At 43.9% G+C, this 27,029-nt stretch overlaps 1 protein-coding gene across 1 annotated transcript in view; it reads left to right on the top strand.

Moving 5' to 3' along the window:
• PAPPA (pappalysin 1) overlaps positions 1 to 27,029 on the top strand; it is a 244,964-nt gene that overhangs the window by 45,638 nt on the left and 172,297 nt on the right. Inside the window, exons 3-5 of the mRNA XM_045469597.1 lie at positions 8,499 to 8,644; positions 12,850 to 13,143; positions 20,573 to 20,765. Of these exons, the coding sequence (XP_045325553.1) occupies positions 8,499 to 8,644; positions 12,850 to 13,143; positions 20,573 to 20,765 (633 nt within the window). The remainder of the gene's footprint in view (positions 1 to 8,498; positions 8,645 to 12,849; positions 13,144 to 20,572; positions 20,766 to 27,029) is intronic.

Below are 27,029 nucleotides of genomic sequence, written 5' to 3' on the forward strand. Positions count from 1 at the left end.
GGATACTTGACTCATCAGGGGTCAGAGACCCTTCTAGGCTGAGTCCTGAAGAATGAGTCATGCTAGCCAAGGGAGTGTAGCTGAGCTTGCCAGGATCCAGGTGTCCTGACTCTTTGTCTTCTGCCCCAGCAGTCTCTAAAAGCCATTTTATAAAATGGCTAATGAGAAAAAAAAAAATAGGAGCTGAGTAGATCCTGGTAGAAAGGTATTCATTTTTCGGCACACCTGGGTCACTCAGTCGGTCGAGTGACCGACTCTTGATTTTGGCTCAGGTCATGATCTCATAGTTGTTGAGATCAAGCCCCTCTTTGGGCTCTGCACTGGTGTCATGGAGCCTGCTTGGGATTCTCTCTCCCTCTCTCTCTGCCCCTCCCCTGCTCATGCTCTCTCTCTCTCTCTCTCTTTGTCTCAAAATAAACAAAAATGAAAAAAATAACATATATATATATATATGTTATATACCCAGTGATGTCTTATCCACCTTCAGCTTGGAAATTGTCATTGCTCTTTGCTTCTCTCCTGTTCAGTACCCTCTCTATGCTAACACATATCATAAGAGAAGGTAAGACACTAATGATGAGGGATGTGGTCTGCAGTATCCAACACATATCCAGTCAGAGCTCACCTCCCACACCTGTGACCAGGTGGAAAGACCTTGGAAAAACGGCATCACCTCACCGAGTCTTGGTTTCTTCCCCCTATAAACTGGGGATACTCATACTTGTATAGCACATTGGGTTTTATTGTAAGGCTTCAAAGAGATAATTTTGAAAAATGCTTCAACAGTGCCAGTGAGTAGTAAACTCCCCCAAATGGTAGGTCGTATTAGTATCATCACATTATGTTGTGATCATCTGATTATTTGTCTCACTTCCTTCATAAAACTGCTAACTCTTTCATAGTGAAAAATGTTTCTCTTTCATATTTGTATGCTGAGTTTCTAGCTTAAGGCATGGTTATAATAGAATCTCTGTAAGTATTAGTGAACAAAAGAGGAACAGACGGAATGAATGATTTGCAGAGAGGAGGGAAAAAGGGAAAATGAAGGCAGGCAGGGAGGGAAGGGGAGGAGGTTATGAAAGAATGATCGATTTTTCAATTGCTCTTTGATTGGTGCTGTTACATTTTTCTTAGATTGTGTGTCAGGCTTCTTTACAAGAGCTATTATTTTGGAAACCAATCATTCAGGATTCCGAGAATTTAATAAACTCTCCAAGCACTTTTTTTTTTCCCCGTGCCTTCTTTTACAGACAAGAGAGGCAGATTTAGACATTTCTGACAATAAAACTAAGCAAGAGAATAAAGTCCAGATCGTTAGGACCCTTGGGATCAAAACATAGAATCCAGGTTTCAGAACTGGCCACAGCTTGGAGAACGCTTGTTAATTGCAACAAGGCTATGGATGCAATAAACATTCTGAGGTTTATCTTGCTTTAATGACTTGTCTTGAGTGGCTTTGATCTTTATATTTGATAATCATTTTCAAATGGTCTAGTGTGTTCTGAAATTGGAGTAGTGGTTCAGGGACTTGAGATCCTCCTCTGGAATGACAGGCTACAATCAGCATTTGCAAATAGGCAGTGCTATAGGACTTGCTCTGTGAGTTGTAGAAACAGGTCAACCACCTGTGGAGGAGACAAACACCCTGGTCCAGTGATGAGAGCAGGTTCTCTGATGAGAAAAATACTGTGAACATTCAGAGCTAGGGCCAGTTTCCTACAGCTGCATGAGCAAGCTAAAAAGAGAGTCGTGTCTCTTGGGTGCCTCTCATGAGGTAGACATAGTTCTAGGCACTTTCTCATGTGTTACCTCCTTGAATTTTTATACTCCTGTCTAGCTTGAATTTTATAATCCGCATTTTACAGGTGAGGAAATTGAGGTTCAGAGAGATCAAGTCACTTCATTAAGGTCACAGGGACACTTCTTGGCAGAAGAGGTAAGATGTGAACCCTAGAATGTCTCTCTCTCTCTCTCTCTCAAGATGAGGCTTTTCCCCCCAAAAAAGTTGTAAAGCCAGTGATTACAACAATGAAGTATTTCTTGGTGTGGTAATGCCAGAAGAAAATCGTGAATGCAACAATGTGTATCATGAACTTTGGTGTACTTGTACCCCATTTTCACATCGTTGAATGAAAAATAGACCTCAGTCTAGAACAGTTCTGTCTAGAACTGTATTTAAGAATATTTAATTATGAAAGTAGGTAGCAGTGATTCTCACTACATAAGACAGTCCTTCCTATAAACTATAAGTAGAGTAAGGTTCTGAGGCACTCCATTTAAATGTTATGTTGTCATATTTAAAAAATTCCTTTAAAAAGAGATGTGCTTGTTTCTATGGTACTCTCCTGCCTTTTCCTTCAACCTGAAAAAACTGTCACCAGCCTCTAGCTTACAGGGGGCATACTCACAGCCAGGTGCATCTCAGACAAATCCTCCCGAAGCTGAGGGCATCAGCAGTTGGCCAGTACCACCCCCATGACCTGGCTACACCTATCAGGAGCCCAGGGAACAGAATGGGGGCAGGACACTTCTCAAAAATCTCCTCACCTAGCACTTCGACAGTGGGGAAGTCAGTTGGCTTTAAGTGGGAATAGAAACAAACCCTGGTCAGTCTCGATCTGGGCTCACTGTGAGAGGTACCTCTGACCAACCATCTTTAGAACGGGAGAGCCAGTGTATTCTGTTTCTAGAGCTGGAAAAACCCAAGCTTTCCATAATTTCACTGAAGGCATCTGTTGTTGTTGTTCTGCATTTTGAATATACTTCCCTTTTGCTTCCCTTTCAGTAAAACAGGCCCTGACAACCCTCTCATTGAGATTATTACAGAGTTGTACCATCTCAGGCCAGTGCATTTAGGAAATATGTTATTGGCACCCACCAGCGAGTGAGATGCATAAAGAAAATATTCTAATGACAGTTGAGTTGAGAGAGCTTTGATCTCCCTCCAGAATTGCTCTCATGGCTTTGAAATGCAGTTCTGGCAGAGGGGTAAAGTCTGGGCGCCTTGGCACTGTGAGCTGGGCCCCCCCTGAAACTGACATTCCAGGGGACCCACAACCTCTAGAGCAGGATCCAGGGGTATGGGCTGTGCAGGAAGCAAAGAGACACCAAGTCACCTCTCTAGAGAGGCAGCTTGGGGTGAGGGTCTGAGTTAGGAAGGGCTTTCCAATTTAGCCCAACACTTCCCAAACTCTGTTGGTTGTGATGCTAATTTGATTGTTGGCCGAGGTAGAGGTTAGGGTGGGGAGAAAGGATTATGGTCACACATGTTCCGGAACACTCATACACTATCTACTCTGCTCCCATTTGGTGTATTAAAGGCTCTGATAATTCTTGCCATTAAAAAAACATACGTGTTGGACATTGCTTAACACAGCATGTCCTAAACCCATTTGAATCAGAAAACTTCCTTTAAATATGCATCTGCTTCTTGCAGATTTAGCCCTCTTTCGGCTGTGATTTGGAAAACACTGATAGAATTCATAACCTCGCCCAACAGATAGGGATTCTGAGCTGCAGACCAGGTAGCAGAGTGTAGTGAGAGCCGCCAGAAACTCAAGCAATACAGGTTGTGTCTAGGGGTGCTCAGCTGAGGGGGAGCCCAGGGCTGCAGCCCCTCCCACGCTTGACTCTCTAAGCCACACACCCTCACAGGGAACTGTGTCCACCTGAATGAAGAGGTGATGCTACTAATTTGTGAACATGTGCTGCTACTCATAGGCTAGTGAACAGAAGTTTATTGTCAGGGCCTTCTGTGTCCCTTCTTCAATACCTCGGGCAAATCACTTCACTTCCCTGAGCCTGGACTTCCTCTTCTTGTGTAGAAATTCTGCAGTTAAGAGAGTGGTGCTCAATCACTGCTAATCCATGATTGTCTGTCTCTCTCTCTTGCTCACTTGCTTGCTCACTCACTCATTCAAGTTTTAGGGAGCACAGAGAATTATAAAGACTTGGCCCCCACCTGCTTGAATCTCATAGTCTGATGGAGAAGACAGGTGCTCACAGAGAAAGTAACATAAAGCGGGGTGACAAGTACTAGAACCAGAATGGGGAGGCTGTCAGGAGGGAGAAGTAATTTTGTAGCTAGAGGTGATCATTTTGGTGCTGCTCATAATTAACATGGTAAGAACAATAATGTAATGAACATAGACTTGCCAATCAACGAGTGCCAGCTACATGTCAGGCACTGAGTGAGGCACTTTCTCTGTGTGACCTCTAGACCCACCACCCCAGCCCGAGAGGTGGCTGTCATCATCCCATTTTACAGGTGATGGTGATCAGGAGTGGATGTACGCTGGACCTTGCGGGAAGATTTTAAATGTCAGAGATTAAGGAAGAAAGGTTTCGAGGTAGAGGAGGAAAATGAATGGACACGCATAGGAGTGGGCATAGCTGGGGAAACCCAGCAGTTCTAGGAGTGGGGAGACCATGAGAACTTGAGGTTGAGGTTGCTGAAAGAAGAAGGTTGGATGGTGGGGATGAGACTCTGGAAGCCGAGACTCGGGGAACCATCCAGAGGCAGACTGTCAGTTTAGGTTTTTTGTTGTTGTTGTTGTTGTTGTTGTTGCCAGGAGGAGAAAATAGGAGACCAGGACCTAGAGGGGGGGTGTTTGCCCAGGCTGTGCTGAGCTCTCCCATTTAAACCTGTTGGTATGCTCAATGACATGCAGAGAGGTGAAGCAACTTGCCCATGGCCGTAGGTCTGTCCATCTAACCCTGAGTAGTACTGGCATGTAAATTAATAAACCCACCAAGATTTGGATTTATATGGATTTTTTATGGATCATGGGCAATGATTTTTTTTAATGCATTTGACCAATTTGCAAGGTAGACATAGGGCCAAGCGTTCCACAGTTGCAAAACAGAAAGCCAAGTGGCCCTGCACAAGTCCTTTTCCTTCCCCCTCTTCACCCAACTCCCCAGACTCTAATGTCCCCTCTCCATTTGACCTGCTCTGCTTTTCCCTCCATTCCCTGACAGGAGGGATTAGACATTCTCTTAAAGAGGTAGGGGAAGAGAAGGAAATACCCACATGGACTCCTATCCCCTGAGATTTTCCCTTGATGATCCAGCTTGGCTCTGCATTTGTGGGAATACCTCAGCCAGCAGGAGGAAGGCTCTTAGCCACAGAGCTGTTTTCCTTTGGGTGGATCCCCCCAAAAGAGATGGAGAGGAGAGAGGCTGGGGCCGGGGAGCCAAGGCCCTGGATGGCTGCCATAGAGTCTTCCTCTTGGGGGAAATGGAGGCTTCTCAAAGTGTGAAAAAAAAAACACACCTCATGTACAAGCAAGGGAGAGGCTCCAACATCCCACATCTCTGCCTTGGGCCAGGACTAATACCACCCCCAGAAAAGATAGGCTTCTGTAATTACAACTGAATAAACAACCAATTAAAATGTCTCCCTGCCCCACCTTACCCCATCTCTTCCCCTCTTGAAGCCTTCCCAGCCCAGAGCGGCAGGGCAAAGAGGTGACTTTGTCTAATAACATCTGTGTCCTCTGCCTGAGAGAATGCTTGATGGAAATGGACAAATCAATTAGAAAATAATAAATAATGTGGAATGGGCTGATCCAAGAAAATCTCGGCTTCTCTTTTGTTTTCACTCGCCCACACATTGTTTCCCTTTTCACCGTGGCCTCAAGTGAGCCTAGAAATGAGGGTGAGCTCGTGGGAAGAATTGGACACTTTGAGATTTGTGCTTGGCTTCGTCACTATTTATGTGATCTCTGAACCCCTGTCCCTTCATCTCTAAGATGGGGGTAAATAATAGATATAGCTAAACATTTATTGAGGTTTTCTACATGCCAGGTATTGTTCTAAGTCTTTTACGCTTTTCCTTTATTACCACCCCAAATCCTCTGAGCAACTCAACGAAGGTAGATTGTTTTGTGTATACAGAAGCTGGGGCAAAAAATAATGAAGTAAATTGCCCAGCGTGATCCAAACATCAGATCCATCAGTGGAAGACCTGGATTCAAACCCAGGACTCTGGCTTGAGAACAAGTCATCGTACCCACTGGGCTGCATGGCTTTGAATACTGCAGACATGGAATAGAAGGTGTTGTCTAGCATAGGGGCTGGTGGACAGCAAGTGCTTAATAAATGTTGGTTTTCTCTTTCCTCTTTCTTTCTCTGGTCACAGAATAGACTGACTGAAACTCCTTAGAAGGCTTCCAGTCTAAGAAGGTGAAGGTAGGATTTTCAGGGAGAGAAGGCATGGCAGCAATATTTCAGGTCAATATCTGAGCATATGGCTATCCTGGAGACTGGTCAAATCAACCCAGACATACCTATGACCTCTCCTGCTCCTGTCTGTTCACCTTATTTTGAAAAGCCAGAAAAAATTATGGTCACATGATCACTGGGCTCTTGGTGATGTGGGGGACCAGAGGGCTCTCTAGGTCTCAGATATGTCTATTCTCATTGGAGTAGAGGAATGGGTTTGTGACCCATAGGAATGCTCTGTGAAGCACTAAGATAGCTGCTGCTAATCCAGTGTATTAGCAAAGAAATAGGCCTTCTAGGAAGGAAACTGGGGCCTAAGTATTTTAGCTTTTTTCTTTCCCAGTGTAAATTGAACCCCATCAACATCAACTGAGTGCTGACCCGTGGCAAGCCCCATGCTGAGAATGGGGTAAACAAAAATGGATAAGGCATGTTCCCCACCCCAGGGAGCCACAGATGGTGGTGGATATAGACAGGTGTAGTGATGATTTGGAATAGTGTGAATGTGTGGATGAGAGCAGAGATGGCAAAGGAGGAGGTGTGATGGGAATCAAACAAGACTTCCTTGAGGAGGGGCACCAGAATGGGCTTTGGATGTGTTTATCAGGGGACGTGATGGGGAACCGAGTCCCTGACAGAAAGAACAAACAACTCAAGTGAAGGCATCATAGATGATGCGTCATGGTGGGCGCCCCCAACCCATACTGGGAAATTCAAAAGAGGGAGCAGAGAGAGGTGAGGCTATAGAAGGAGGCAGTATCTTGGAGGCTGTGCTGGGGATCTTGGGCTTACTCTTGCACATACAGGAGGCTCTTCTATGACTCCAGGAGGGGAAAAGAGAGGGAACTTTCATAAAAGTATTCTACCAGCCAGGATTTGGGCCAACCTGTCAAGGACAGATAGCATTATGAAAAAGGTAAACACTTTCAACTCGCTGTGCAACCTTAGCAAGCTCTGAAGGTTCTTTATGTCTCTTTTCCCTCCTCTGGAATATGGGCATAATGATACTACCTACCTCAGTCTTATTAAGAAGATGAAAGGAGATAATCCATGTAAAGTCTGACCACATAGAAGAGCCCATCAAACACTAAATATCATTATTCATAGACTTTATCTCACCTCCTACATCAAGCTGCCTGCTTGTTTATGTATATTTTTATTCAGTGATTCATTGGTTCATTTCCAGCCTTACTCAAGAAATGATTATCAGCTGCTCATAAGGATACATGACAGCAGACATAAAATGGGGGCTGAAAGACTCAGGAGAAAGCAGCAAGATGCCTCTGTTGATTTAGAAAATGATCCATTGAGTAACGTGCCTGTGACTGATGGAAAGCATTAGTGTCTCTGTGGTGATAGGAGAGCCAGATTGTATGAAGGAGGAGTTCTTACTTATTGAGCACCTAGGACATGCCAGCCTCTTTTCAAAGACCACCTCTTCCGCTCGCCAACATGTGTTCATTGTATGTATTAAAGAGTTAATGATGATAATGGGGAGTTAGTTCACTTTCCTGATATGCCAGTCTACAACGGCAGCCATTCCAAATGCAATATCCCTAAGTCCATCTTACAGACTAACAAATAAAGGCATACAGAATGTAGAATCATCTGGTGGGGGGAGGGGGCGGGCAGCATGATGCCCAGTGACAAGAGCATAAGTTTCCAGGGTAGACAGAATTGGCCTTGAAACCCATTTCTGTAACTTTGGGCAACCTGTGTAATCACATTTGGACCATGTGTTCCTTATCTTGAAAAGGAAGCAATAACACGTCTTTGCAAGGTTGGTGTGCAGATAAAAGCAGGCCTCCTAGTATAGTCCGTGTTTGCCAAATAAATGGTTTGACGTTCATAGCGAATGAGTGAAATAGAAAAGAAGCCAAGACTAGAATACATGTTGCCTTTTCCATGGTCTGTGTCTTTGATTTACATCCACATTTATGTGGCCCTGTCACCAGTCAAGATAGCAGAGCCCTGAAGAGCAAAGATAGAGATTTTAGGTAAATCTTGTTTCTAAAGTGAACTCTGTTATTTATAAGCTGAGCAAACTTCTCAAATCTCTTAAACTCACAAGGACTTAATTTTCTCAGCTGTAAAATGGGATCATCTCACTTACCTTATAACATCGTTGGGGGGAAGTCATGGAGGTAATGTTTATAAAGTGTTTAACGAAGTGCCTGGCACATAGTAGCTCTTAATTACTTGGGGAATAGCTATTATTTGAAGAGTACCTTTTTTGGATGGTGATGACAGCTAAGGTTCTTTTTCTATTACAGAGCATACTTGGATGTTAATGAACTGAAGAACATTCTTAGACTGGATGGATCAACACACCTTAATATCTTCTTTGCAAACTCCTCGGAGGAGGAATTGGCAGGAGTAGCAACTTGGCCATGGGACAAGGAGGCTCTAATGCACTTAGGTGAGAATTAGAAACTTCTTCAGGAGGAAATTGGATTAGCACAGGAATAAATTTAGTGGCAATGATAATGATGATGATGAGCATGACTAGGATGATGGTGGTGGTGGTAGTGATGACGAGTAATCTATTAATCGCTTTCTAGTATACCGAACTCTCTAGCATTTCTTATCTCATTTCAACTGCCGAGCATTGCTCTGAAGAAAATAACATGGTACTATTAGCCCTGTTTTACCAATGGGGAAACTTAGATCCACAGAAGGAATAGGGCTTATCCAAGGTCACACGCAAGTCCGTGGCAGAGCCACATTTGGAATTCAAGTTTCCAACTCTGTCCTTTGATTGCTTTCTTTACACACCCCTTACCTCTTAGTGCATACAAATATCCTCTCAGCCTGGTAATCACTTTGTGCTGACACAACTAAGTCATGAGGTGGCTTGAGAGATACCAAAGAGACCAAAGAAAGTGAGTTATTCCTCTATGTTCCACTAACACTACCAGGAACCCTTCTTACACTCAAAGTGTGCTGTGTGTGAACACAGACCAATTACCAAAAGTCAGAAAAGACCCTGGTTTCTGAATCAGGCCCTATAAGCAAACATTGTAGTTCTTTAATTTTGATTTTTTCATGCTGCCTTCTAGTACATGTCTATATGTACACATGCATTTTTTTAACTTACGCATCTTTGAAATCACAGCATAGATAGAATTTTATGTTCTCTCTCTCTTTTTTTTTTTTTTTTTTTTTTTTTTTTTACTTAATGTTATGCTCCCTACATGTTTCCACATGGTAGCATTCTTCCTAATCACTTATTCTCCCTTCTTTTTTCACTTAACATCACAAGACAAAAGCATCCTTTCAGGTAATTTCTGTCTCTCTAAAGGAGACGTTTTTCATGACCACATAATATTCCATTGAGTTTACTCAGCCATTTTCCCCTTGATTCAATGATCCCATTCTTTGCAGCCCTGGATAATGATGCCTCCCTCAGCGAGTGTCTTCATCTGGGAAGGTTAGGGCTCAGCAGAGTGACCATGCTGGGTGTTCTCCAAGGCCCTGACTACTGTCCCAGTAATATGCCCAGAGTCTAGTCTCCGCTTTCAATCTGCAGAATCTTGAAAATGAGAGAGTGTGCAGCTTCACATGATGACTTCAAGCTTTACACTTAGTTCCCTCTAGACTGCTCTTATTACCCACTTACTTTTAAGGGAATGAAACCTATCCTCTGTGTGTGTGTGTGTGTGTGTGTGTGTGTGTGTGTGTGCGCGCGCGCGCACTCATGCACGTGCATGCATGTATGGAAGTGTGCTGTTGCATAAAGAGAGATAGAGACAAAGATAAATATGTATTGGTTCCCATCTGGGGGGATTTTAGCCCCTAGGAGATATCTGGCCATGTCCAGATATTTTTGGCTGTTACAAATAGGGGGATGCTACTGGCATCTAGTGGGTAGAGGACAGCGATGCTGCGAAATGTATAGATTTAGCCAGAAAGAATTAACCAGTCCAAAATGTCAGTCATGCTGAGGCAGAGGAACCCTGAGCTAGATGATGATTGGGTGGAATAGACAGGGAGACAGGCAGACAGAGGCTGGGCAGAAAAGAGTGTGCAGCTTAGGCACACTTCAGGGTAGATGATCCGTTTCCATCGCGTGCCTCGTATGATGTATGGGAATCCTGCTGGCCCAGAGCAATACACATGGTTGTTCTCAGCTATGATTCCACTTGGCAGTATGGCCTTAGGCAAGTCTCTTTCCTTCCCCAAGTCCCAGTTTGCTCAGATTTTAAATGAACGGGTTAGACTAGATGGTCTCCAGGGACAGTTCTCGGCGCTGAAATGCCGTCCTATTGGAAAAGCAGCTGAAAGTCTCTTCATCAGTGTCTTAGAGGGGTTGAACAGCAGGCTTCTAAGTTAGAGAAAAATACTCCTGATGATTCTGTGAATTTCAGAGGCTGGCTCAGGACCAGAAATACAGAAGGCTATAAATCCATAGCATGTTATAGTATTTCAGGATGATGTCAGGCTCAAGCTATTTCACCTTTTAAGAGAGGCAGTGAAACAGGACTCGAGCTCTGTGCTGTCGCTCTGAAAAGGGGTGAGTCGGGAGGGGATGAGGTAAAACAAACAGAGCTGGCCCGGACATTAAGTCTGCAATCCTGTCACTATCCCTAGAAATACCTGTGGGGTCCTAGACCTTTCCACCCACCTGCCCAGTACCTCAAAGTTGAAGCTTCATGGGGAGACAGGGAACCATGGGCACTGTTGCAGCTGTTCATTTTAGAGCTCGCCAGAGATGCAAAGTCACTTTTCCAAGATCACACAGCAGGGTCAAGTGGAATGGGGGTTGCCTCTCCTGTCAGGCTAACTGTCCCCATCCCCCTAACCTGTCTTCTTCCTGTCCTGAGAAATGCTGGCCAGAAGCAATTTCTCTGCACCAGACCCGACCAAACCCAACTTATTAGAACCACACATATATTTTACCATCTTTTCCTGCTATGATGCCATGATCCCTGGAAAAAGGCTTGGGTGGGAAGGGGATTATGTTTCATATTATGATTGACAGGAAATAATTGAGAGAGATTTCCTGTCTCAATTTCTCTTCCTCCCTGCCTCTCTGCTTGCCCCTTCTCACACACGCGTATGTGTGCACACACCCCCACACACCCTCTCATACATCTTTATCTTTGTGCTAGAAGGCTCTGAGCAGTTCAGAATTAATAGACTCTGTGAGCCCCATGACTGAGCAAGCTCGCCCTCCCGGCAGTTCAATCCAAGAGAAAACTCCCCCCACGCCTGCCAGTTCAAATCAAGGCCCTGCCCCATCACCATTCTTTTATAAGACACCGCTCTGCCCTTAAAATCGCTACTTGCAGAATGTTCAGACCTGAATTTTAACCTCCTCTTAAACACAGTTGGATTTTAAAGTTTAAATATCTCCCTACCAGCCTATATGTGTTTCTCCAGTGCCTAAACTGAACATGAAACATGCTATCCATTGATTCTGCTGCAATCTGTTCCATCGATCTCCTCCAGCTAAGCCAGACTCAATCTTCTAAGACACGTGGGGTAGACAACTGCTTCTCAAACTAGAACACACAGACCAGTCATCTGGCGCCCTTGTTAGAATACAGATTCTGATTCTGTAGGTCTGGAGTGAGAGGCCCCAGATTCTGTATTTTAAGTCACCTTTCAAGTGATGATCATGCTGCTTATTCTCAAGACACTCTGAGAGTAACGAGTAATTAGTGTAAGGTATCCACTGAATGTGCAGTGTTATGCTAGCTGCTTATGTGTGCTTAGTTAGACCTCAGAAAACTTCTGTAGTTGGCTTAGCATTCAGCGAAGATTCAACAGCCATTTAATGAGATACGATATTCTAGGCTGTGTGATTGGCATTAGCTGTAGAACTCGTTAAGGGGCCTGGCTCTGGAAGCTAAGGATCTTGAGTTCAAATCCTGACTTGAAACCCTACTGACTCCTGATCATGAGCCAGTGACTTAATCTGTCTAGGAAATCAGTGCACTCCCATAGGGGTTGTGAGTTGGTTAAGTGCTATTAGATGCATGAAACACTGAGCACGGGGCCTGAGGACACGTGATAAGTGCTCAAGAAACATTGGCTATAATGATACTGTCATAGTGATGAGCCCAACATGATGCTGGCCATCCTGAGTGCTTATTCTCATAGAGCACCAGAGATGAAGTGGGATTCAGAGATGGTAATCAGTTTGCTCAACGTCACAGTGTTGGTGAAGAGCCCAGAACTGGGACCAAGGTATCTGATCATGAGGGCTTCAATTGGACAAGAGTGTGCAAAATGTTTGTAAACCACAGCATGCCTTACTGTTGAAGGACAAGGTAGCAGCAGAAATATCTACCAGCCCAGAAATCAAAGTCCTCAAATGCCAATCATGCCCCTTCTTTTAAGTTTGAGAGCACCTTGGTTAAGTTGTCTTACTTCTTTAGGCATTGGTGTTTTCATCTGAAAAAATAAAGGGATTGCACAGAATGACTCTTGGGACTCCTTCCTACCTAAGCAATGATTCATATCACAAGTCATAATGGTTCTCAGGGCAGTGGAGTCACAGGGTGGAGAAGCCTGTGGTTACTTTGGGCAGCACCCCATTTACCCACGATTGATTGGGGGATTTCTACACCGGGAAGCAGGGTACCCCGTTTGCTTAATGCTCTGGTTTTCCCCTTGCAGGTGGCATTGTCTTGAACCCGTCTTTCTATGGCATTCCTGGGCATACCCACACCATGATCCATGAGATTGGGCACAGCCTGGGTCTCTACCACATCTTCCGAGGCATCTCAGAGATCCAGTCTTGCAGTGATCCCTGCATGGAGACGGAGCCCTCCTTTGAGACTGGTGACCTCTGCAGTGACACCAACCCGGCCCCCAAACACAAGTTCTGCGGTGACCCGGGGCCAGGGAATGACACCTGTGGCTTCCATAGCTTCTTCAACACCCCTTACAACAACTTCATGAGCTATGCAGGTAGGGACCCCTGCTTTGCAGGGAGCACATGGCCGGGTGTCACACACGGACTCAGGTCCTGGCTCAGAGAAGCCTGGGCAAGGTCTTCCTTTACTAAGACTTCTTCATCCCAACAGTCCCTCATCCTAGACAATCAGGATAATAGTCCTTGTGTGAGACCTCAGGGGTACTTGGAAGCTGTTGTATCTGAAGACTCCTCAGAAGGGCGCACTTGAGGAGACTGACTGGGGCCCAACATCAGGAAACCTGGGTAGATTCTAGCTTTGCCTCTGGATCACCTGATGCCTTTGGGTCTATCACATCCCCTCTCTGGGTCTCACTTCGCTCAAGAAAATGGAATCTTTGGATCCAAGGAACGTTGGAGAAGTTTCCTCCTAATTTCGCAGCTATATTTTTCTAAGCTGGTGCTTACTGCAGCTTTTTCCTTTTCTTCCTTTTTTTTCTTTTACTGCAACTTTTTCTTAAACATAAATCTCTCATACCCTCTTTTACTATTTCACTACAAAAAATAGAATGCTTTTGGTTTGGCAAATTGCATGAGATGGGGACATTCTTTTCCTAATTCCATATATCCTGTCAAAACTCTTTTCTTATACCATCAGTAATAGTGCTAAAGACTCATTCTTTGGGTTCAAGGATGTCCTGTACTTCTTTTAGAATAATACATCAAGGCCACTTCTAGCCCTTAGAACATTTTTGGAAAATTAAAACAAGGCCATCTCAGCCTTCACTGCTGGCCTCTTAGACCAAGAACCGTAGGGCCCAATCCACAAATTGCACATGGTAGCCCAGCATTGAATTTTATTATAATATTAAGTTCAAGTGTCTCTTGCCCCTATGAAAATAAGTGAGTTCTGTGAAGGCAGATATTATCTCCAATGCCTCATGGTATTCCCAGCACCTAGCACAGAGACTGGTGCTTAATAAATGTTTGTTAAGAAGAAAGGGAGGGAAGAAAATGAGTAAATTCTCATAAAGGTATGCAAAAGTGATTCTTATCAATAACAAAATGTCTGCTTGTATAAAAGTTTGTGGTTCATAGAGGACATTAATACACACTATCTCATTTAACTGGCAACAAAACTGTAGGGTAGAAACTATCCCCATTTTACAGATGGCAGCACTGTAGCTCACCAAAGTCCTTTGCCCCAGGTCACGCATCTGACCCCAAGCATTTTCTTCTCTTCTGCTCTTGTGCAGCTCTTCAGAAGAGACCTAGAGATGGGTGCGTAGGAAGCAGAACAGCCAGGCTGGTTTTCATATTCTGTTCCACAGAGATGGGGGTCCAGGAGCTGTCAGGCATGACTCTGGGGAGCTCTAGATGGAACTCCATCTCTCTTTGAACCAGGAAAGCTCCCTGTCAACTGTTTTCCATTTCTTCCGGGGTTTTGCCTCAGATTGTGTTGGAAGAGAGGATATTGCTGCTGAAACCCAGTGAATTTGATGATCCCCAGTGGGTCTTTCTGCCTTCCTGTTTGGGCTGATGACTTCTGGGGGCCTCTTCAGTTTAAGGCTCACGTCGTTCAAACCTGAGATCTGTGGAAGTGTCGACCACCCAACCTTAGCACCATAAAGGGGTCTTTAGGTTTAGGTCTTTAAAAAAGACCACAATGCTGGGTATTGCCTCAAAAGCAGATTCCCACTAGGCTCCCTCTCCCAGCCAAGCCGACATCCCACATCCGGTGCCCTGTCCTTTCACGCAGCCCTACTTACGTTCCATTTCTGTAGCACCTTTCCTTGGCCAGCTCGATGCACATGGAAAATAAACAATAACATGAATTTGGAAGTTTGCCGGACTGTTAGGGGCCTCAGAGCTGCCACTAGCTACTAGACCCCCATAAACTAAATCTTTTTTTTGTTGTTGTTCCCCTTCGTACAGATCTAAAGGGTGATTGATTTACTGTTGTTTTTTTAAAGGAACCCCTCAGCTCAGTGACCCATTAACAGCAGAACTAATTCACTGAGCTACGATAACAAACTTACACCCGCAAAAGCATATTCAAGGCGACCACGAGCTTTGAAATGTTTGTTTTCCTTAGGATCTCTGATAGATGAGGTGACAAAAGCAGTTGGATGAAATTCAAAATGCAGAACAGGATCGGGTTCTCATGGCCAGGGAGAGCTGTGCACAGAGGCTGCGCAGTCCTGGCCAGAGGGTGGGGACCCTGCTAGGTCAACTGCTTGGGGTTCCTTCCTTCCTGGGCACTTCTTCCTCAGGCCTGGTCACTGGTTGAGCAAAGAGTCTCGTGCAGTGCTGTCCACTAGAACTTTCCGTAAAGATGGACATGTCCTGTGTCCATGCTGTCCAGTATGGTAGCCACTAGCCTGATGTGGCTCATGAGCCCCTGAAATATGGCTAGCGAGACTGAGGAACTGAATTGTTAGCCTTCAGTAGTCTTAATTAATTGGAATTGAAATAACCCCAAAGGCTGGTGGCTGCTGTATTGGTCAGCACAGTTCTACAATAATTATTTATTTTAAAAAAATTTTTGAAATTTATTTATTTATGCTGAGAGAGAGACAATACATGTAGGGGAGGGGCAGAGAGAGAATCCCAAGCAGGTTCTGCACTGCCAGCACAGAGCCCGATACAGGGCTCACACCCATGAAGCCATAAGATCGTGACCTGAGCCAAAACCAACAGGTAGACACTTAGCCAACTGAGCCACCCAGGCACTTCAATACGTCTGCATTAATTATTGAGTGCCTATGACGATACACCACACACTGTGAAACACTTCATAGGCTTGTCTTATAGAATCCTCAAAACAACCCAACGAGGTGAGTGCTGTTCTTACTGAACCTATTTTACAGATCAGAAAGTGTGGGTTTCATGTAGCCTAAGGAACTTGCCAGGGTCACACAGCAAAAAGAAGGTAAGCCTTTCTCACTGTGGAGCCTGTGCTTATAATCATTCATCATCTGGCTCTGTTTCTGATGCTAAGGAAGGTAGAGGGGGTCCCAAGTACTCAGTTCAAGCAAACACCAGGCAGGTTGATCGGGGCAAGCTTAGTTGAGCACCAGGCAAGTACCGTCACCTTGAGCTGTTGGATAAGCCCTGAGCAGGTAGAAAAGCAGAGGCCTAGACTCTACTTTCTGAAGATGATGGGCCATAGGAGGCCTCCCCAAGAGCACCATCCAGTCAGGTCTTCCTCAAGAGTGAAGAAAACAGGCCTTCTCCAGCCTACAGGAACAAGTGTATTGTTACCCTCATTCTGCATGTCGGGGCCTTTCAATACAAATGGATGCTTCAACCCTGCGCTCCCAGCTCTCAGGAATAGATCCTACAGAAATAAATTCATTGACTTCTTTGAAGATGTAATCATAAGAATGTTCTTAGCAATATTCATTGTCCAAGTATCAATTAAGTATTTACTACCTGCCAGGCGTGAAGAAAAATGCTTATGTGTGTGAAAAATTAGAAACTGTTTGCAAGTCCGATGAGAATGGATTGTTGTAATAAATCGTGAGGCCTCTGTATGATAGAACATTATGTGGTCACTAATGATAGTGTAGTAGATGAAGAAGAGGGGTAAACAGAAGCAGAGTAACCTGGTGCAGAGCACCAAGTTTGGGGGTGCAGGCACTGAACTTGAATCCTCCCTGCATTAGCCTTTGACCCTAGGCAGTGACTTCTCCTCCGAGCCTCACTTACTTCCTGGATAGCATGAAGGATAATCACACCTCCCTTTTGTGATAGTAGGTGTAATCATGCAGGTAAAGGATTTAGAACTGTCCTTGGTACCATAACTAGTTCTTCCTAAGTGATATTAGCGGGCTTATTTGTTAACTATTTAATGTGAAAATGGTCAGGGAACCTCGTACAGTGTAAGACCTGGCATGTGTGTGTGTGTATGAATATATGTATGTATATAAATGTATGTATATATATGATGTAAATATATTTATGATAATGAGAATTATAAATATCTATATGCATATACACACACACACATATACTCCTATGTACTAAGCATTGTATTATCTCTAGGTAATGAGTTTAGGGTTATACTTATTTCTTCATAACTATTTTTGGCACATTCCACATATTTTACAGTGAATGTAATCATTTATTATCACTATCATTATTTAATAAAAACCAAAAAGTCAGGGATTCTTACAAAGGACAGCTATAGTTATCCATATACTAGACATTAATTAGCTTATTAAATGCCCTCATTAGCTTTAGGAGGCAGGTAGTATCACTATTCCCTATGGTTACAATGGGTACAAACGAGGCTGGCAGGGGCCAGCATTTTGCTCGGGGTTCCACAGCACATGGCAGCCCTGGGTCCATGACCCAACCTCCCATGCTCTGCAGTCTCCATGCTGCAGAGGGGAACATGTTCTGGAGAACAAAGTTCAGTTACCAAAGTCAGGGCAATGCACCAGCAGCATGGGGACGGCAGCATGGGGATGAGATCCCCAAAGTCCTCTCGGCTTAGGGATAAGATGGGCTGGCTGGTCCTGGAGATCACGTGTCGGGAGGGGAAGCATGTGGAGGCAGGAAGCCAAGAGGGACTGACTCTAGACACGAGCTAATTGAGACAGAGCATTGTGATAAACGGAAACCCTTTGGTACCTCCCCCAAGATTCTGATAGCACCTAAGTCTCTAAGCAGTGTACCCTGGGACAGACGTTTGCTGACTTCTACTTTCAAGTTCACATGCATTTCTGTTTTTCTGCTAAGTCCTGTCATCTATCTCTTTTTCATACTCTTTTTTTATTGAGAAACATGCAAATGGCTAATTTTTAAGTCATTAATGGAAAACACACTCTTTTGGGAGAAAAGGAAGAAACGCACAAATAAGAGTGTCTGGAAGAAAAAAATGCTGGTTTTTTCTTCCATTCATCTTGATAAATGCTTTATGTCCTCCAGCTCACTGGGTCCCCACAGCAGCACTGTGGAGTGGGGTCAATTTAAATGTCCCCAATTTATACATGAGGGACCTGAGTTTTAGAGTTACTTCTCTCTTTTGGAAGTGACTTATTGGTATGCTACTCAGTGCCTGTGCCTTAACATACATAGACATTCCCCTATCAATAGCCAGATGTGTTATTTCTGATATTTTTACCATTATAAATGATGCTTCAGATAATATCCTTGTACCTAAATTTTCCGTATGTTTCTTCATGAATATATGTCTATTGAATTCCTGAATGTGATATTGCTACATCAAAGAGAATGAATATTTTAAATTCTGGGATTTTTCCTGCTTCTTGTTTTCTAACGCACACACATGTGCTGTTCGCAATCATGAGGCAGTGAGGATTTACTGAGCATTTATCATGGTTCTTTGTGTTCTACTCCCCTTACCCTTTAACCGAATTTGGAGATGAATGCTCTTGCTAGCACCATCATCCCCATTTACAGATAGGAAAACTGAGGCACTGAGTCATGAATTCACTTGCCCATTTGACTCCAGATCCTTCATGTATTGGTCTAACTCTTTAACCATACTTTCTTAGTCCCTTCTCCCGACTCTAACCTATTAAGTGGCTTTTCCAAGTGCACTTTTTGCATTAAGAAGTGCAATGCTCACAGCAACAAAGAAAAACGTACCCAATGATCTGGCCCTTCTTAGACTGAGACATTTGGACTCTATTCTCCAGGCAATGGGGAGCCATAGAATGTTTGTTATCCAAGGAATTAGATGGCTACATCGGGGCTCAAGGGAGATGTATGTGGCTAAAGATACTTGCTAAGGGACACCAGGCTCTACTGCTTCTTCCAAACCTATGAAGAAGTCCCCAGGATGCTGGAGAAGAGACAGACTGTCAGAAGTCACTCAGGAGATCAGAGGCAGCTTCTGTGTATAACCTCCTTGTACTCCTGTCCCTTCCCCAAGTTGGATTCTCAAGGTCCCATCCAACTGCCTAGCACCTGCCCAAAGTTATTTTCTGTTTGTTTGATAAGGGGGAAGTCAGTTTATGTTGCAGGATTCCCAGTGGCGGGTTTATTTTAAGATCTGGCGAGCCCCATGCTTCTCTGTCTGGGGCCCAGCTGCAGAAACCCTGACCTGGCCGACACCTCTGGGAAGTGGTGTTTTTGGAAACCAAGCGAAAACAGTGCCTTGCTCTGCCCCTGAGGCAGTTGAATAAAGCTGTTGGAAGGGTAGACAGGAGGCAGGCTTCTTCCTTGAGAGGCGAGTCTTGGATACTATTCAGTCCACATGGTCGAAAAGAGAGTAGGGCTGAAGGTCATTTGATCTAAAGACATTTAAGAGATTGTATTCCAGTCAGCTCAGACTCAGGCTCACATCCTATTTATCAATCACCTGCAGGATACTGTTCCCATACAGGGTCTCATTTATGCTCAGACGTCCTTCTATTGATTCGAAACATGGTCTTAGCATCAAGACTGCCTGGGTTTGAGTCTTGGATCTATCCCTAACATTGTGATCTTAAATAAAGCTGCATGACCTCTCTCAACCTCTATTCCCTTCTCTGTAAAATGGAGAAAATCATAGTATTTACTCCCCAAATCATGGGAGTGTTAAATGTGTCCAAGGCCCAGTGCACCATGCCTGGCTTATACTAAGCACACAGCAAATGTCCCAGTGACAGTGCTGTCCTCATTCCCAGGACAGACATGAGCCTGAAAGTTCCTAGGGCTGCCTGCCTCTGGCTGTGCTCACTGCAAAGGACACCATGTCCCTGGGTCCGGTAGCTCCCTACAGTCCTGACCTTTCTTTCTCCATCTGAGCCATCCAGTCTGGTTGACCTCAAGTACCTCCTTCTTCAGAAGCCTCCCTGGAACACTGCCCTTCCCCAACGTGCTGTCTCTTGTTCATCAGTGGTCAGCATTGCAGTCGTCAACAGTCTTCTGATCGCCTTGACTCATACAACAAACTGGCCTTCACTCTGTAGCTAGACTGGTCCCTCCTCTGGGGCAGGAACATTTTAAGTTTCATCTTCCTGTGGCCCTTGGGACAGAGCAGAGAATATGGGATAGATGCTCAGAAGGTTTGTGAAGGACAGTATCACTGCATCCATGGATAGTGGAATGGATGAATGAATGTATGGGTGAATAGAAGGGAGTGAGTGAGTGAATCAACAAGGAAATGAATGAATGGGAGATACTGGGTGAGTAGTGAGGCAGGGGCAGAATAAAGAAATACATCGCTTACTGACCAGGGATTGGGGGGCCCATGGAAAGCAATTTACCTGTCCCTTGTCCTTAGCTGTGACCTTTGGGCTGCTCAGTCCCATCCACCCTCCCCTTCCTCCCGTTCCCTCTCACCTGCCTCCAGAGGTGATGACTGCACTCATTTGTGCACAGACCATTAACTCTTAAGCACTGAAAGAGGCCAGCTCTGTGTTGGCAAGGACTGGGGTGCTGGCTGGCTGTTCCCTGGGAGACGTCATAACTCTCTCTCATGCCCTCCCATGCAGCCAGGTTTTTATCTCTCCCTCTGCCCGCTCGCAGATGACGACTGTACGGACTCCTTCACGCCCAATCAAGTTGCCAGAATGCACTGTTACCTGGACCTGGTGTACCAGAGCTGGCAGCCCTCCAGGAAGCCGGCGCCTGTCGCCCTGGCCCCCCAGATCGTGGGCCACACGACCGACTCCGTGACGCTGGAGTGGTTTCCGCCCATCGATGGCCACTTCTTTGAAAGGTGAGTGTGGCCTGTGAAGTGGTGATCCCTCTCTCTCCTGCCAAGAAGAAGGGACTTCAGAAGGGAAGCAGTCTTGGAGAAGAGTTGTGCTGTTTTCTCTGTCCTTGCTCTCTTGTTCATCTGGAGCCCCTGGCAGTTCAGCCACTAAACAGTGACTGGTCCAGATAGGCATGTTGTAGATTTGGGGGTCAGGGGATACATGAATGATTGCTAATCAAAATTAATAAGTAATGATGCATGCTTTCAATGAATGAATGCTTAGCTTTATTTTATTCTGAAATACCTGGAAACTCTGTCCTCTGGGATGGAGGTCCTGATCTCTTCTCCATGCATTCAGGATTTGAAATTGTCCCTGGTTAATGGGTAATTGTAATATATGTATAATATATATTAAATATCAAGGCATATATGTGTATATATACATATTCATATCATCTATGAATATACATGCATATATATATATATAATATATGTATAATACATATAATTAGAATCTTTGTGCAGAGTATTTCTTTGTAGAATTGAGGGTAGAATTTTTAGAAGACCAGGAATGATAAACCGAGGCACAGGAGTTCTGCTCCCCCGTCTGCCACTTATTAGCTGTACTGACTTGGGCAAGTTACTTTCCCTTGCAGAGTGGTCTTCTACCTCAGAAACGTGTGTCTTACGATGCCTCAGTGGTCTGCAGGCGTCAACCTGAATCTAGGGGTCTCTTGTGATGCCTTTCAGCATTGAGACCCTCTGAGGAGCTCAGGCTTTAAGGAAAACAGATTCTAAAGAGTCGGGAAAATAGATTAAGATGTTGACATCTACCCTTGCCTTTAATTTAGGGCTTATTAGTGTCTTAACCTCTATCCCAGCCCTTCTTGGGAGTGTTTTATCTAATACTGATGCTATACCATTGATGATGGCAAAAACAAAAGCCAGCTAATGATTAACAAATAATTCTCTGAGGTTGTGGCTGTTGCCATTCATTAAGTGCTTACTCTGGGAAAGATTCTGCATTAAAAGCTTTGTTTGCAGAGTCTCATTTACTCTTTCTAGTAACTCTATGAAGGGGGAATCATTTTCCTCATTTGCTGGTAAGGCAGGAATTGGAGCTGAAAGAGGCTGACAGATTTGACCAAGAGCCTGTAGAAGTTGGTGGGAGCTGGGCTCTGACTCACATTTTGCAGCATCTTGTCTCTGGCCGCTGTGTGTTTTCATTAAGTCCGTCTAAAATTTGAATTATGAAGGGGGTGTTACCCCTACCCTCAAAAGAGCCACAGAAGGTGGTAAGGAGCTCTCGTGTGTGTGTGTGTGTGTGTGTGTGTGTGTGTGTGTGTGTGTGTGTGTGTGTAAATACGTATTAGTTCACGGTGCCACATTAAATTGGGGCTCTGGGGCACTTGGGTGGCTCAGTTGGTTGAGTGTCCAATTCTTGATCTTGATCTCAACCCAGGTCTTGATCTCAGGGTCGTGAGTTCAAGCCCTGCATTGGGCTTCTCACCAGGCGTGGAGCCTTCTTAAAAAAAATTGGAGCTCTAATTTTCTACAGTACCATCAGTCCCTGAATCTAGAACCTTTGTCTGGCAGCTGGGTGCATGTGTTCATAGGGGAAGGAAATGTAATCCCTGGGCCCTCTATAAAAACCCCCTTCCCCTGCCCCCAGCCGCCCTCACTGGGAGCTCAGAGCTGGGTTTGGGAAACCTCATGTGACACTTCAGAGCAGGCTCTCTAGCAGCCTGTAGATTTATTTATTTTTTCTGTGGCGATGAGAAGTATCAGACTTTTGGTCAAGCCTTGGCCTCAATTCCACTTAAAAATGGAAGTTTTGTAAATGAAGCTTCCTGTGTATGTATTTAATTTATATTTCATAAAGCAGTTATTGTCCATTAAATAAATACCATCTGATTGTTGGAAACCTATTGGAGGGTTAATTGTTGTGTAATGAGATAGGTCTCTATTACATGGTACCCTCAGCTCCAATCAATATGTTTTTAATAACCTATAGTCAGTTGGTACTTGAGGCTCGTACAATAGCTATTCTGTTCAGTCTAAGATTTCATAACGGAGTTATCATATGTTAAATTAAAACTGACATTTTAGAAACATGTCTAATTAGGGTTAACAGCTACGTAGACGATAGGCTATGACTAAAGGAAGTTGGTCCACCAGTTCAATAAATTGTTATAAAGAAATGGAGCTATCACTCCCGCATACACTCAGTTTGCACTCATGTGCATTGGCCTGGTGCAGAGCATACAAGCTCTACTGACAAATTGTCTGCACTCCGCTCCCCGCTCCACCACTCTTGGTCTATGGGGCCTTTGGCAAGCCATCTCACCTCTTATTCTCTCTGACCCTCTGAATCTTCTTCCATAATTGTGCCCACTTCAGCTGGATTTTGTGGGGAATTCAACAAACATGTGACATCTGTGGTATGCCTAGCACACCCTCTATGTTCAAGAAATATTAGCTCCCATCTCATATGAAGTTTCCCAGAGCTGTTTAGCTACTTGAAAATTCTCTTTCCCTGCAAAATCTCTGGTGTTTTCCACTACATCCATCAATGCCAACCTCTCGCCCCTGGCCATCCCTACGTCCTCCTGCTGTTCCTCACATCTGTGGTCTAAGAGAATACAAGGGTTTTCCTTAAAAAAACATATTCAGATCCTCCCACAGCCTGTGTCCTCACACGTGGGCAACTGAATAAATAATTCAAGGCCACCCCTGGCTTTTCTAACTCCTTTATTTTTATCTGTCTTGCAAACATGTGTTGATGGAATAGTTTCAGTTATCTGAACAATTGGTGGTGGGGTATTAGAAAGAATTCTGGACTGAGAAGCAAGAGACCTGGGTCTCAAGTCTTTGCAACCTCATTCATTTCCTCTTCCTCTTCAGCCTCAGTCTTCTGATCTGTAAGCCAAAGGGCATCTAGCCTTTTGCAACCAAGGTTCCTATTGCAAATCTCAGAACACAGAAAATGACTTGAGTAACTATTTTCTCAATTCTCCTTAGAATGGTACATAATGAGTACCATTCTAGATGCATAGGAGAGAAGTAAACTCATCATACACAGTGGACATCTTAAAGAAGCACTGTTCAATGGTACTTCTGCAGTAATGGAAATATTCTCTATCTGTACCATCCAATATGGTAGCCATTAGCCAACTGGCTATGAAGCACTTGAAATGTGACAAGTGTGGAACTGAATTTATTTAAATTTGTTTAATTTATAATTTATTAAATTTATTTAATGTTAATTAACTTACATTCAAAGACCCACATGTGACTGCTGGCTGCCATATTAGCACAGACTTGAGCTTTAAGCTTTGATTCTCATGGAACCTAGGTAAGAAAGATGATCTCTTCCAGTGTTAACATCCTGTATGTCTGTGATTTCAGTGTATGTGTGTGTGTGTGTGTGTGTGTGTGTGTGTGTGTGTGTGTTTAGATACAGGTGCAAATAAAAATCAAATAAATGCCAGAGGTAAAAAAAAAAAAAATACTATATACTCCCTGTATGTATAGATACTTCCTGATTTTGGTAAAGCCTTTACAAGCTATAACCTTGGCGTGAGTACATTGTACTCATGATCTTCTATTTCCTAATCTGTAAAATGGGAACATGACCCACTGCCCAGAATCACACCATTGCTTTTTAGTTGCTGACTTAGCCTTTGCTTTTGTCCTTCTTTCCTCAATCCATGTTTCATTTAGCATTCAGAGCAATCTTTTTAAAATGTAAATTATATCATGTTGCTCCATGACTTGGAGTGGCTCCAGTGGCTTACAACCCTCTAGTGGCTTCCCATTTCTTTTATGTATGATCACCATGTGGTCTACAGGACTTCCCATGATCTAATCCTTGCCTATTTGTCCAACTGCCTCTCTTACCACTCTTTCCTTCATTCGTGACTCCTGTCACTCACACTTCCTTTGGGATCCCTATACACCAAGCCCTTTTTTTCCTGCTTAGGTCCTTTATGTTCCTGCGACTGACCCTGGAATACTTTATATCCACTCTTTATGTCATCCTTCAGCTCTCACCATAGATGGCATTCCCTCACTAAGGCCTTTCATGACTGTTCCAATTTTAATTAGCCCAGTACACCTCTCCCACTGGTATTCTTGCATACGTCATACATTTCCTTTGCTTCTAGAACTTAATGAGCCTGTTATTTTATATCTGTCTACTTGTTTATGGACTATCCACCAGGCTGCAAGCTCTATGAGGTATAGGTAGCACATCTAATTTCCTCACCCTTCGATGGTCAACATCTGGTACTTGTACAGTGCTAACAGCTAGAGGCTGTTCAATGACTACCCATTGAATGAACAGATGAAAAAATGAATGAATACATGAACCAATGATTGAATATGACGAAAGGTACTTTGTAGGGCTCTGTGCAAACAAGGCACATTTACTGTCAGGTGGGTGATGGTTTAGTCACTCATCAAAGTATTTATTGGAATCCGAGGATGTGTCAAGAACTCTGTGAAGTACAGGGCACTCACTCTATGAGTGTCATCTGAAGCATGACATATAAAGAAATAGAAAGAAAGGTTCCATGTCCATTAAGGTCAGTGTGGTTCCTAATTCCATCCCAGAACCTTTATAATCTCCTTATCATCATAGAGCCAGTCATGTGACTCTGAGCTGCTATGCATGGTTTGTGGTCATTGTAATGGAACTCAGCCTTCCAGAGTAAGGAACTCTCTCTCCACTCCTCATTCCCTGTCTACAAGTATATTTGTATAATTATTGTGATTGCTAGTCCAGGAGTAAGTCCTAGATATTCAAAATATATAGGAAATTCAGAAAACCAGAAGGAATAAAAATGGGGATCATCCTATACTTGTTCCACCACCCAGACATTGCTGCCAATATTTTGTAATATTGAAGTTATTTGAACAGTACTGAGATGCTGCTATAAATTCAGTTTTGAATACAACTTTTTCACTTAACATTATAGCATTCCATGAAATTTCAGGGAACATTTTTGTAATGACTTCTTACCATTTTATTGACCATGTTAATCTTAGGCTATTTCATCATTCTCCTACCACTGGATATCAATGTGCTTGCAAAATTTCTACCTATGTATGATTTTATATTTACAGTGATAAAGCTGAGGATGCAAATTCTGCAATTTGAGGGTCTAGACTAGGTTCGTCATGAGTCTTAGCAACATGTCTGAGTTACTGGTGTTCATCCATTCATCTATCCACCTACCCATCTATCCACCCATCCACCACCCACCTATCCACCATCCATCCATACATCCATCCACCCACCCACCCATCCACTCACCAATGCACCCAGCCAGTATCCACCCATCCACCATCCATCCATCTACCCACCCACCCACCCATTCACCCATCCACCCATCCACATATGTTGACCACCATATAAGCAGATAAGCAGGAGAATGATCTGTTAAGATATCGGCTTGGGGATGAGTTCCCTGGTAGCTGTGTGGAAGAGGAATGGGGAACACCAATAGACAGATGCTTACAAGTATACTCTTTCTTACCATGTGATCCCAAGGGCTATAGAGCTTCTCTGTGAAGGGAAAGCCCTAAGGCTCCTCCACTGTATCTTTCAGGTAGTCAAGGGATAAAGATTCTTCTTGGAATGATGAAAGAGGTATTGGCAGGACCATTGCATTTTGAGAAATAATGGGCTGATCCCTCTCCCCTCCTGGCAGCTGCCTCCTAAACAGATGCCAAGTCTGGAGAACAAGCAAGATCCCAGAGGCTATTGTGGCTAAGGGGAGATTGAATCCAGATACATGAGACACTAGATGGTAGTGGAAGCTACTGTAATATTCCACTTCTAGGGCTGTTCCCTTCAAGGGATTGGCTTGCCCCTTGGCAAGCTGCTAAAAGGAATTTGATACCATGGTAAAGAAACTGCTTTTCACTGTTAAAGGTGATTCATCCATCCACACAGTGTCAGGGCTGGAAGGTTCTATAGGCACCATCTGGTTCACCCAACTCATTTTTGAATGAAGGAACTAGATCATGCCTTCTCTCTATTTCATACCTAGGACCCAGGATGGTGTCTGGCACATGGGAGGTACCTGATAAGCACTGTTAAAAGAATAAAATTTGAGGTTAAATGGGACTAAAGATTTTTTCACAAGCACACATCAAGTCCTCAGCGGAGCCTTGAATGTCTGATGAAACTAAGATTAGTACAGGTAGTAAGTAGTTGGCCTGTTGATTCTGTACTGCTTGAAATTAAAGAAGTGTATCTATCGTTATGACAGAAACCAC

This window comes from Leopardus geoffroyi, chromosome D4 (assembly GCF_018350155.1).
Source record: "Leopardus geoffroyi isolate Oge1 chromosome D4, O.geoffroyi_Oge1_pat1.0, whole genome shotgun sequence".
Lineage (NCBI taxonomy): Eukaryota > Metazoa > Chordata > Mammalia > Carnivora > Felidae > Leopardus > Leopardus geoffroyi.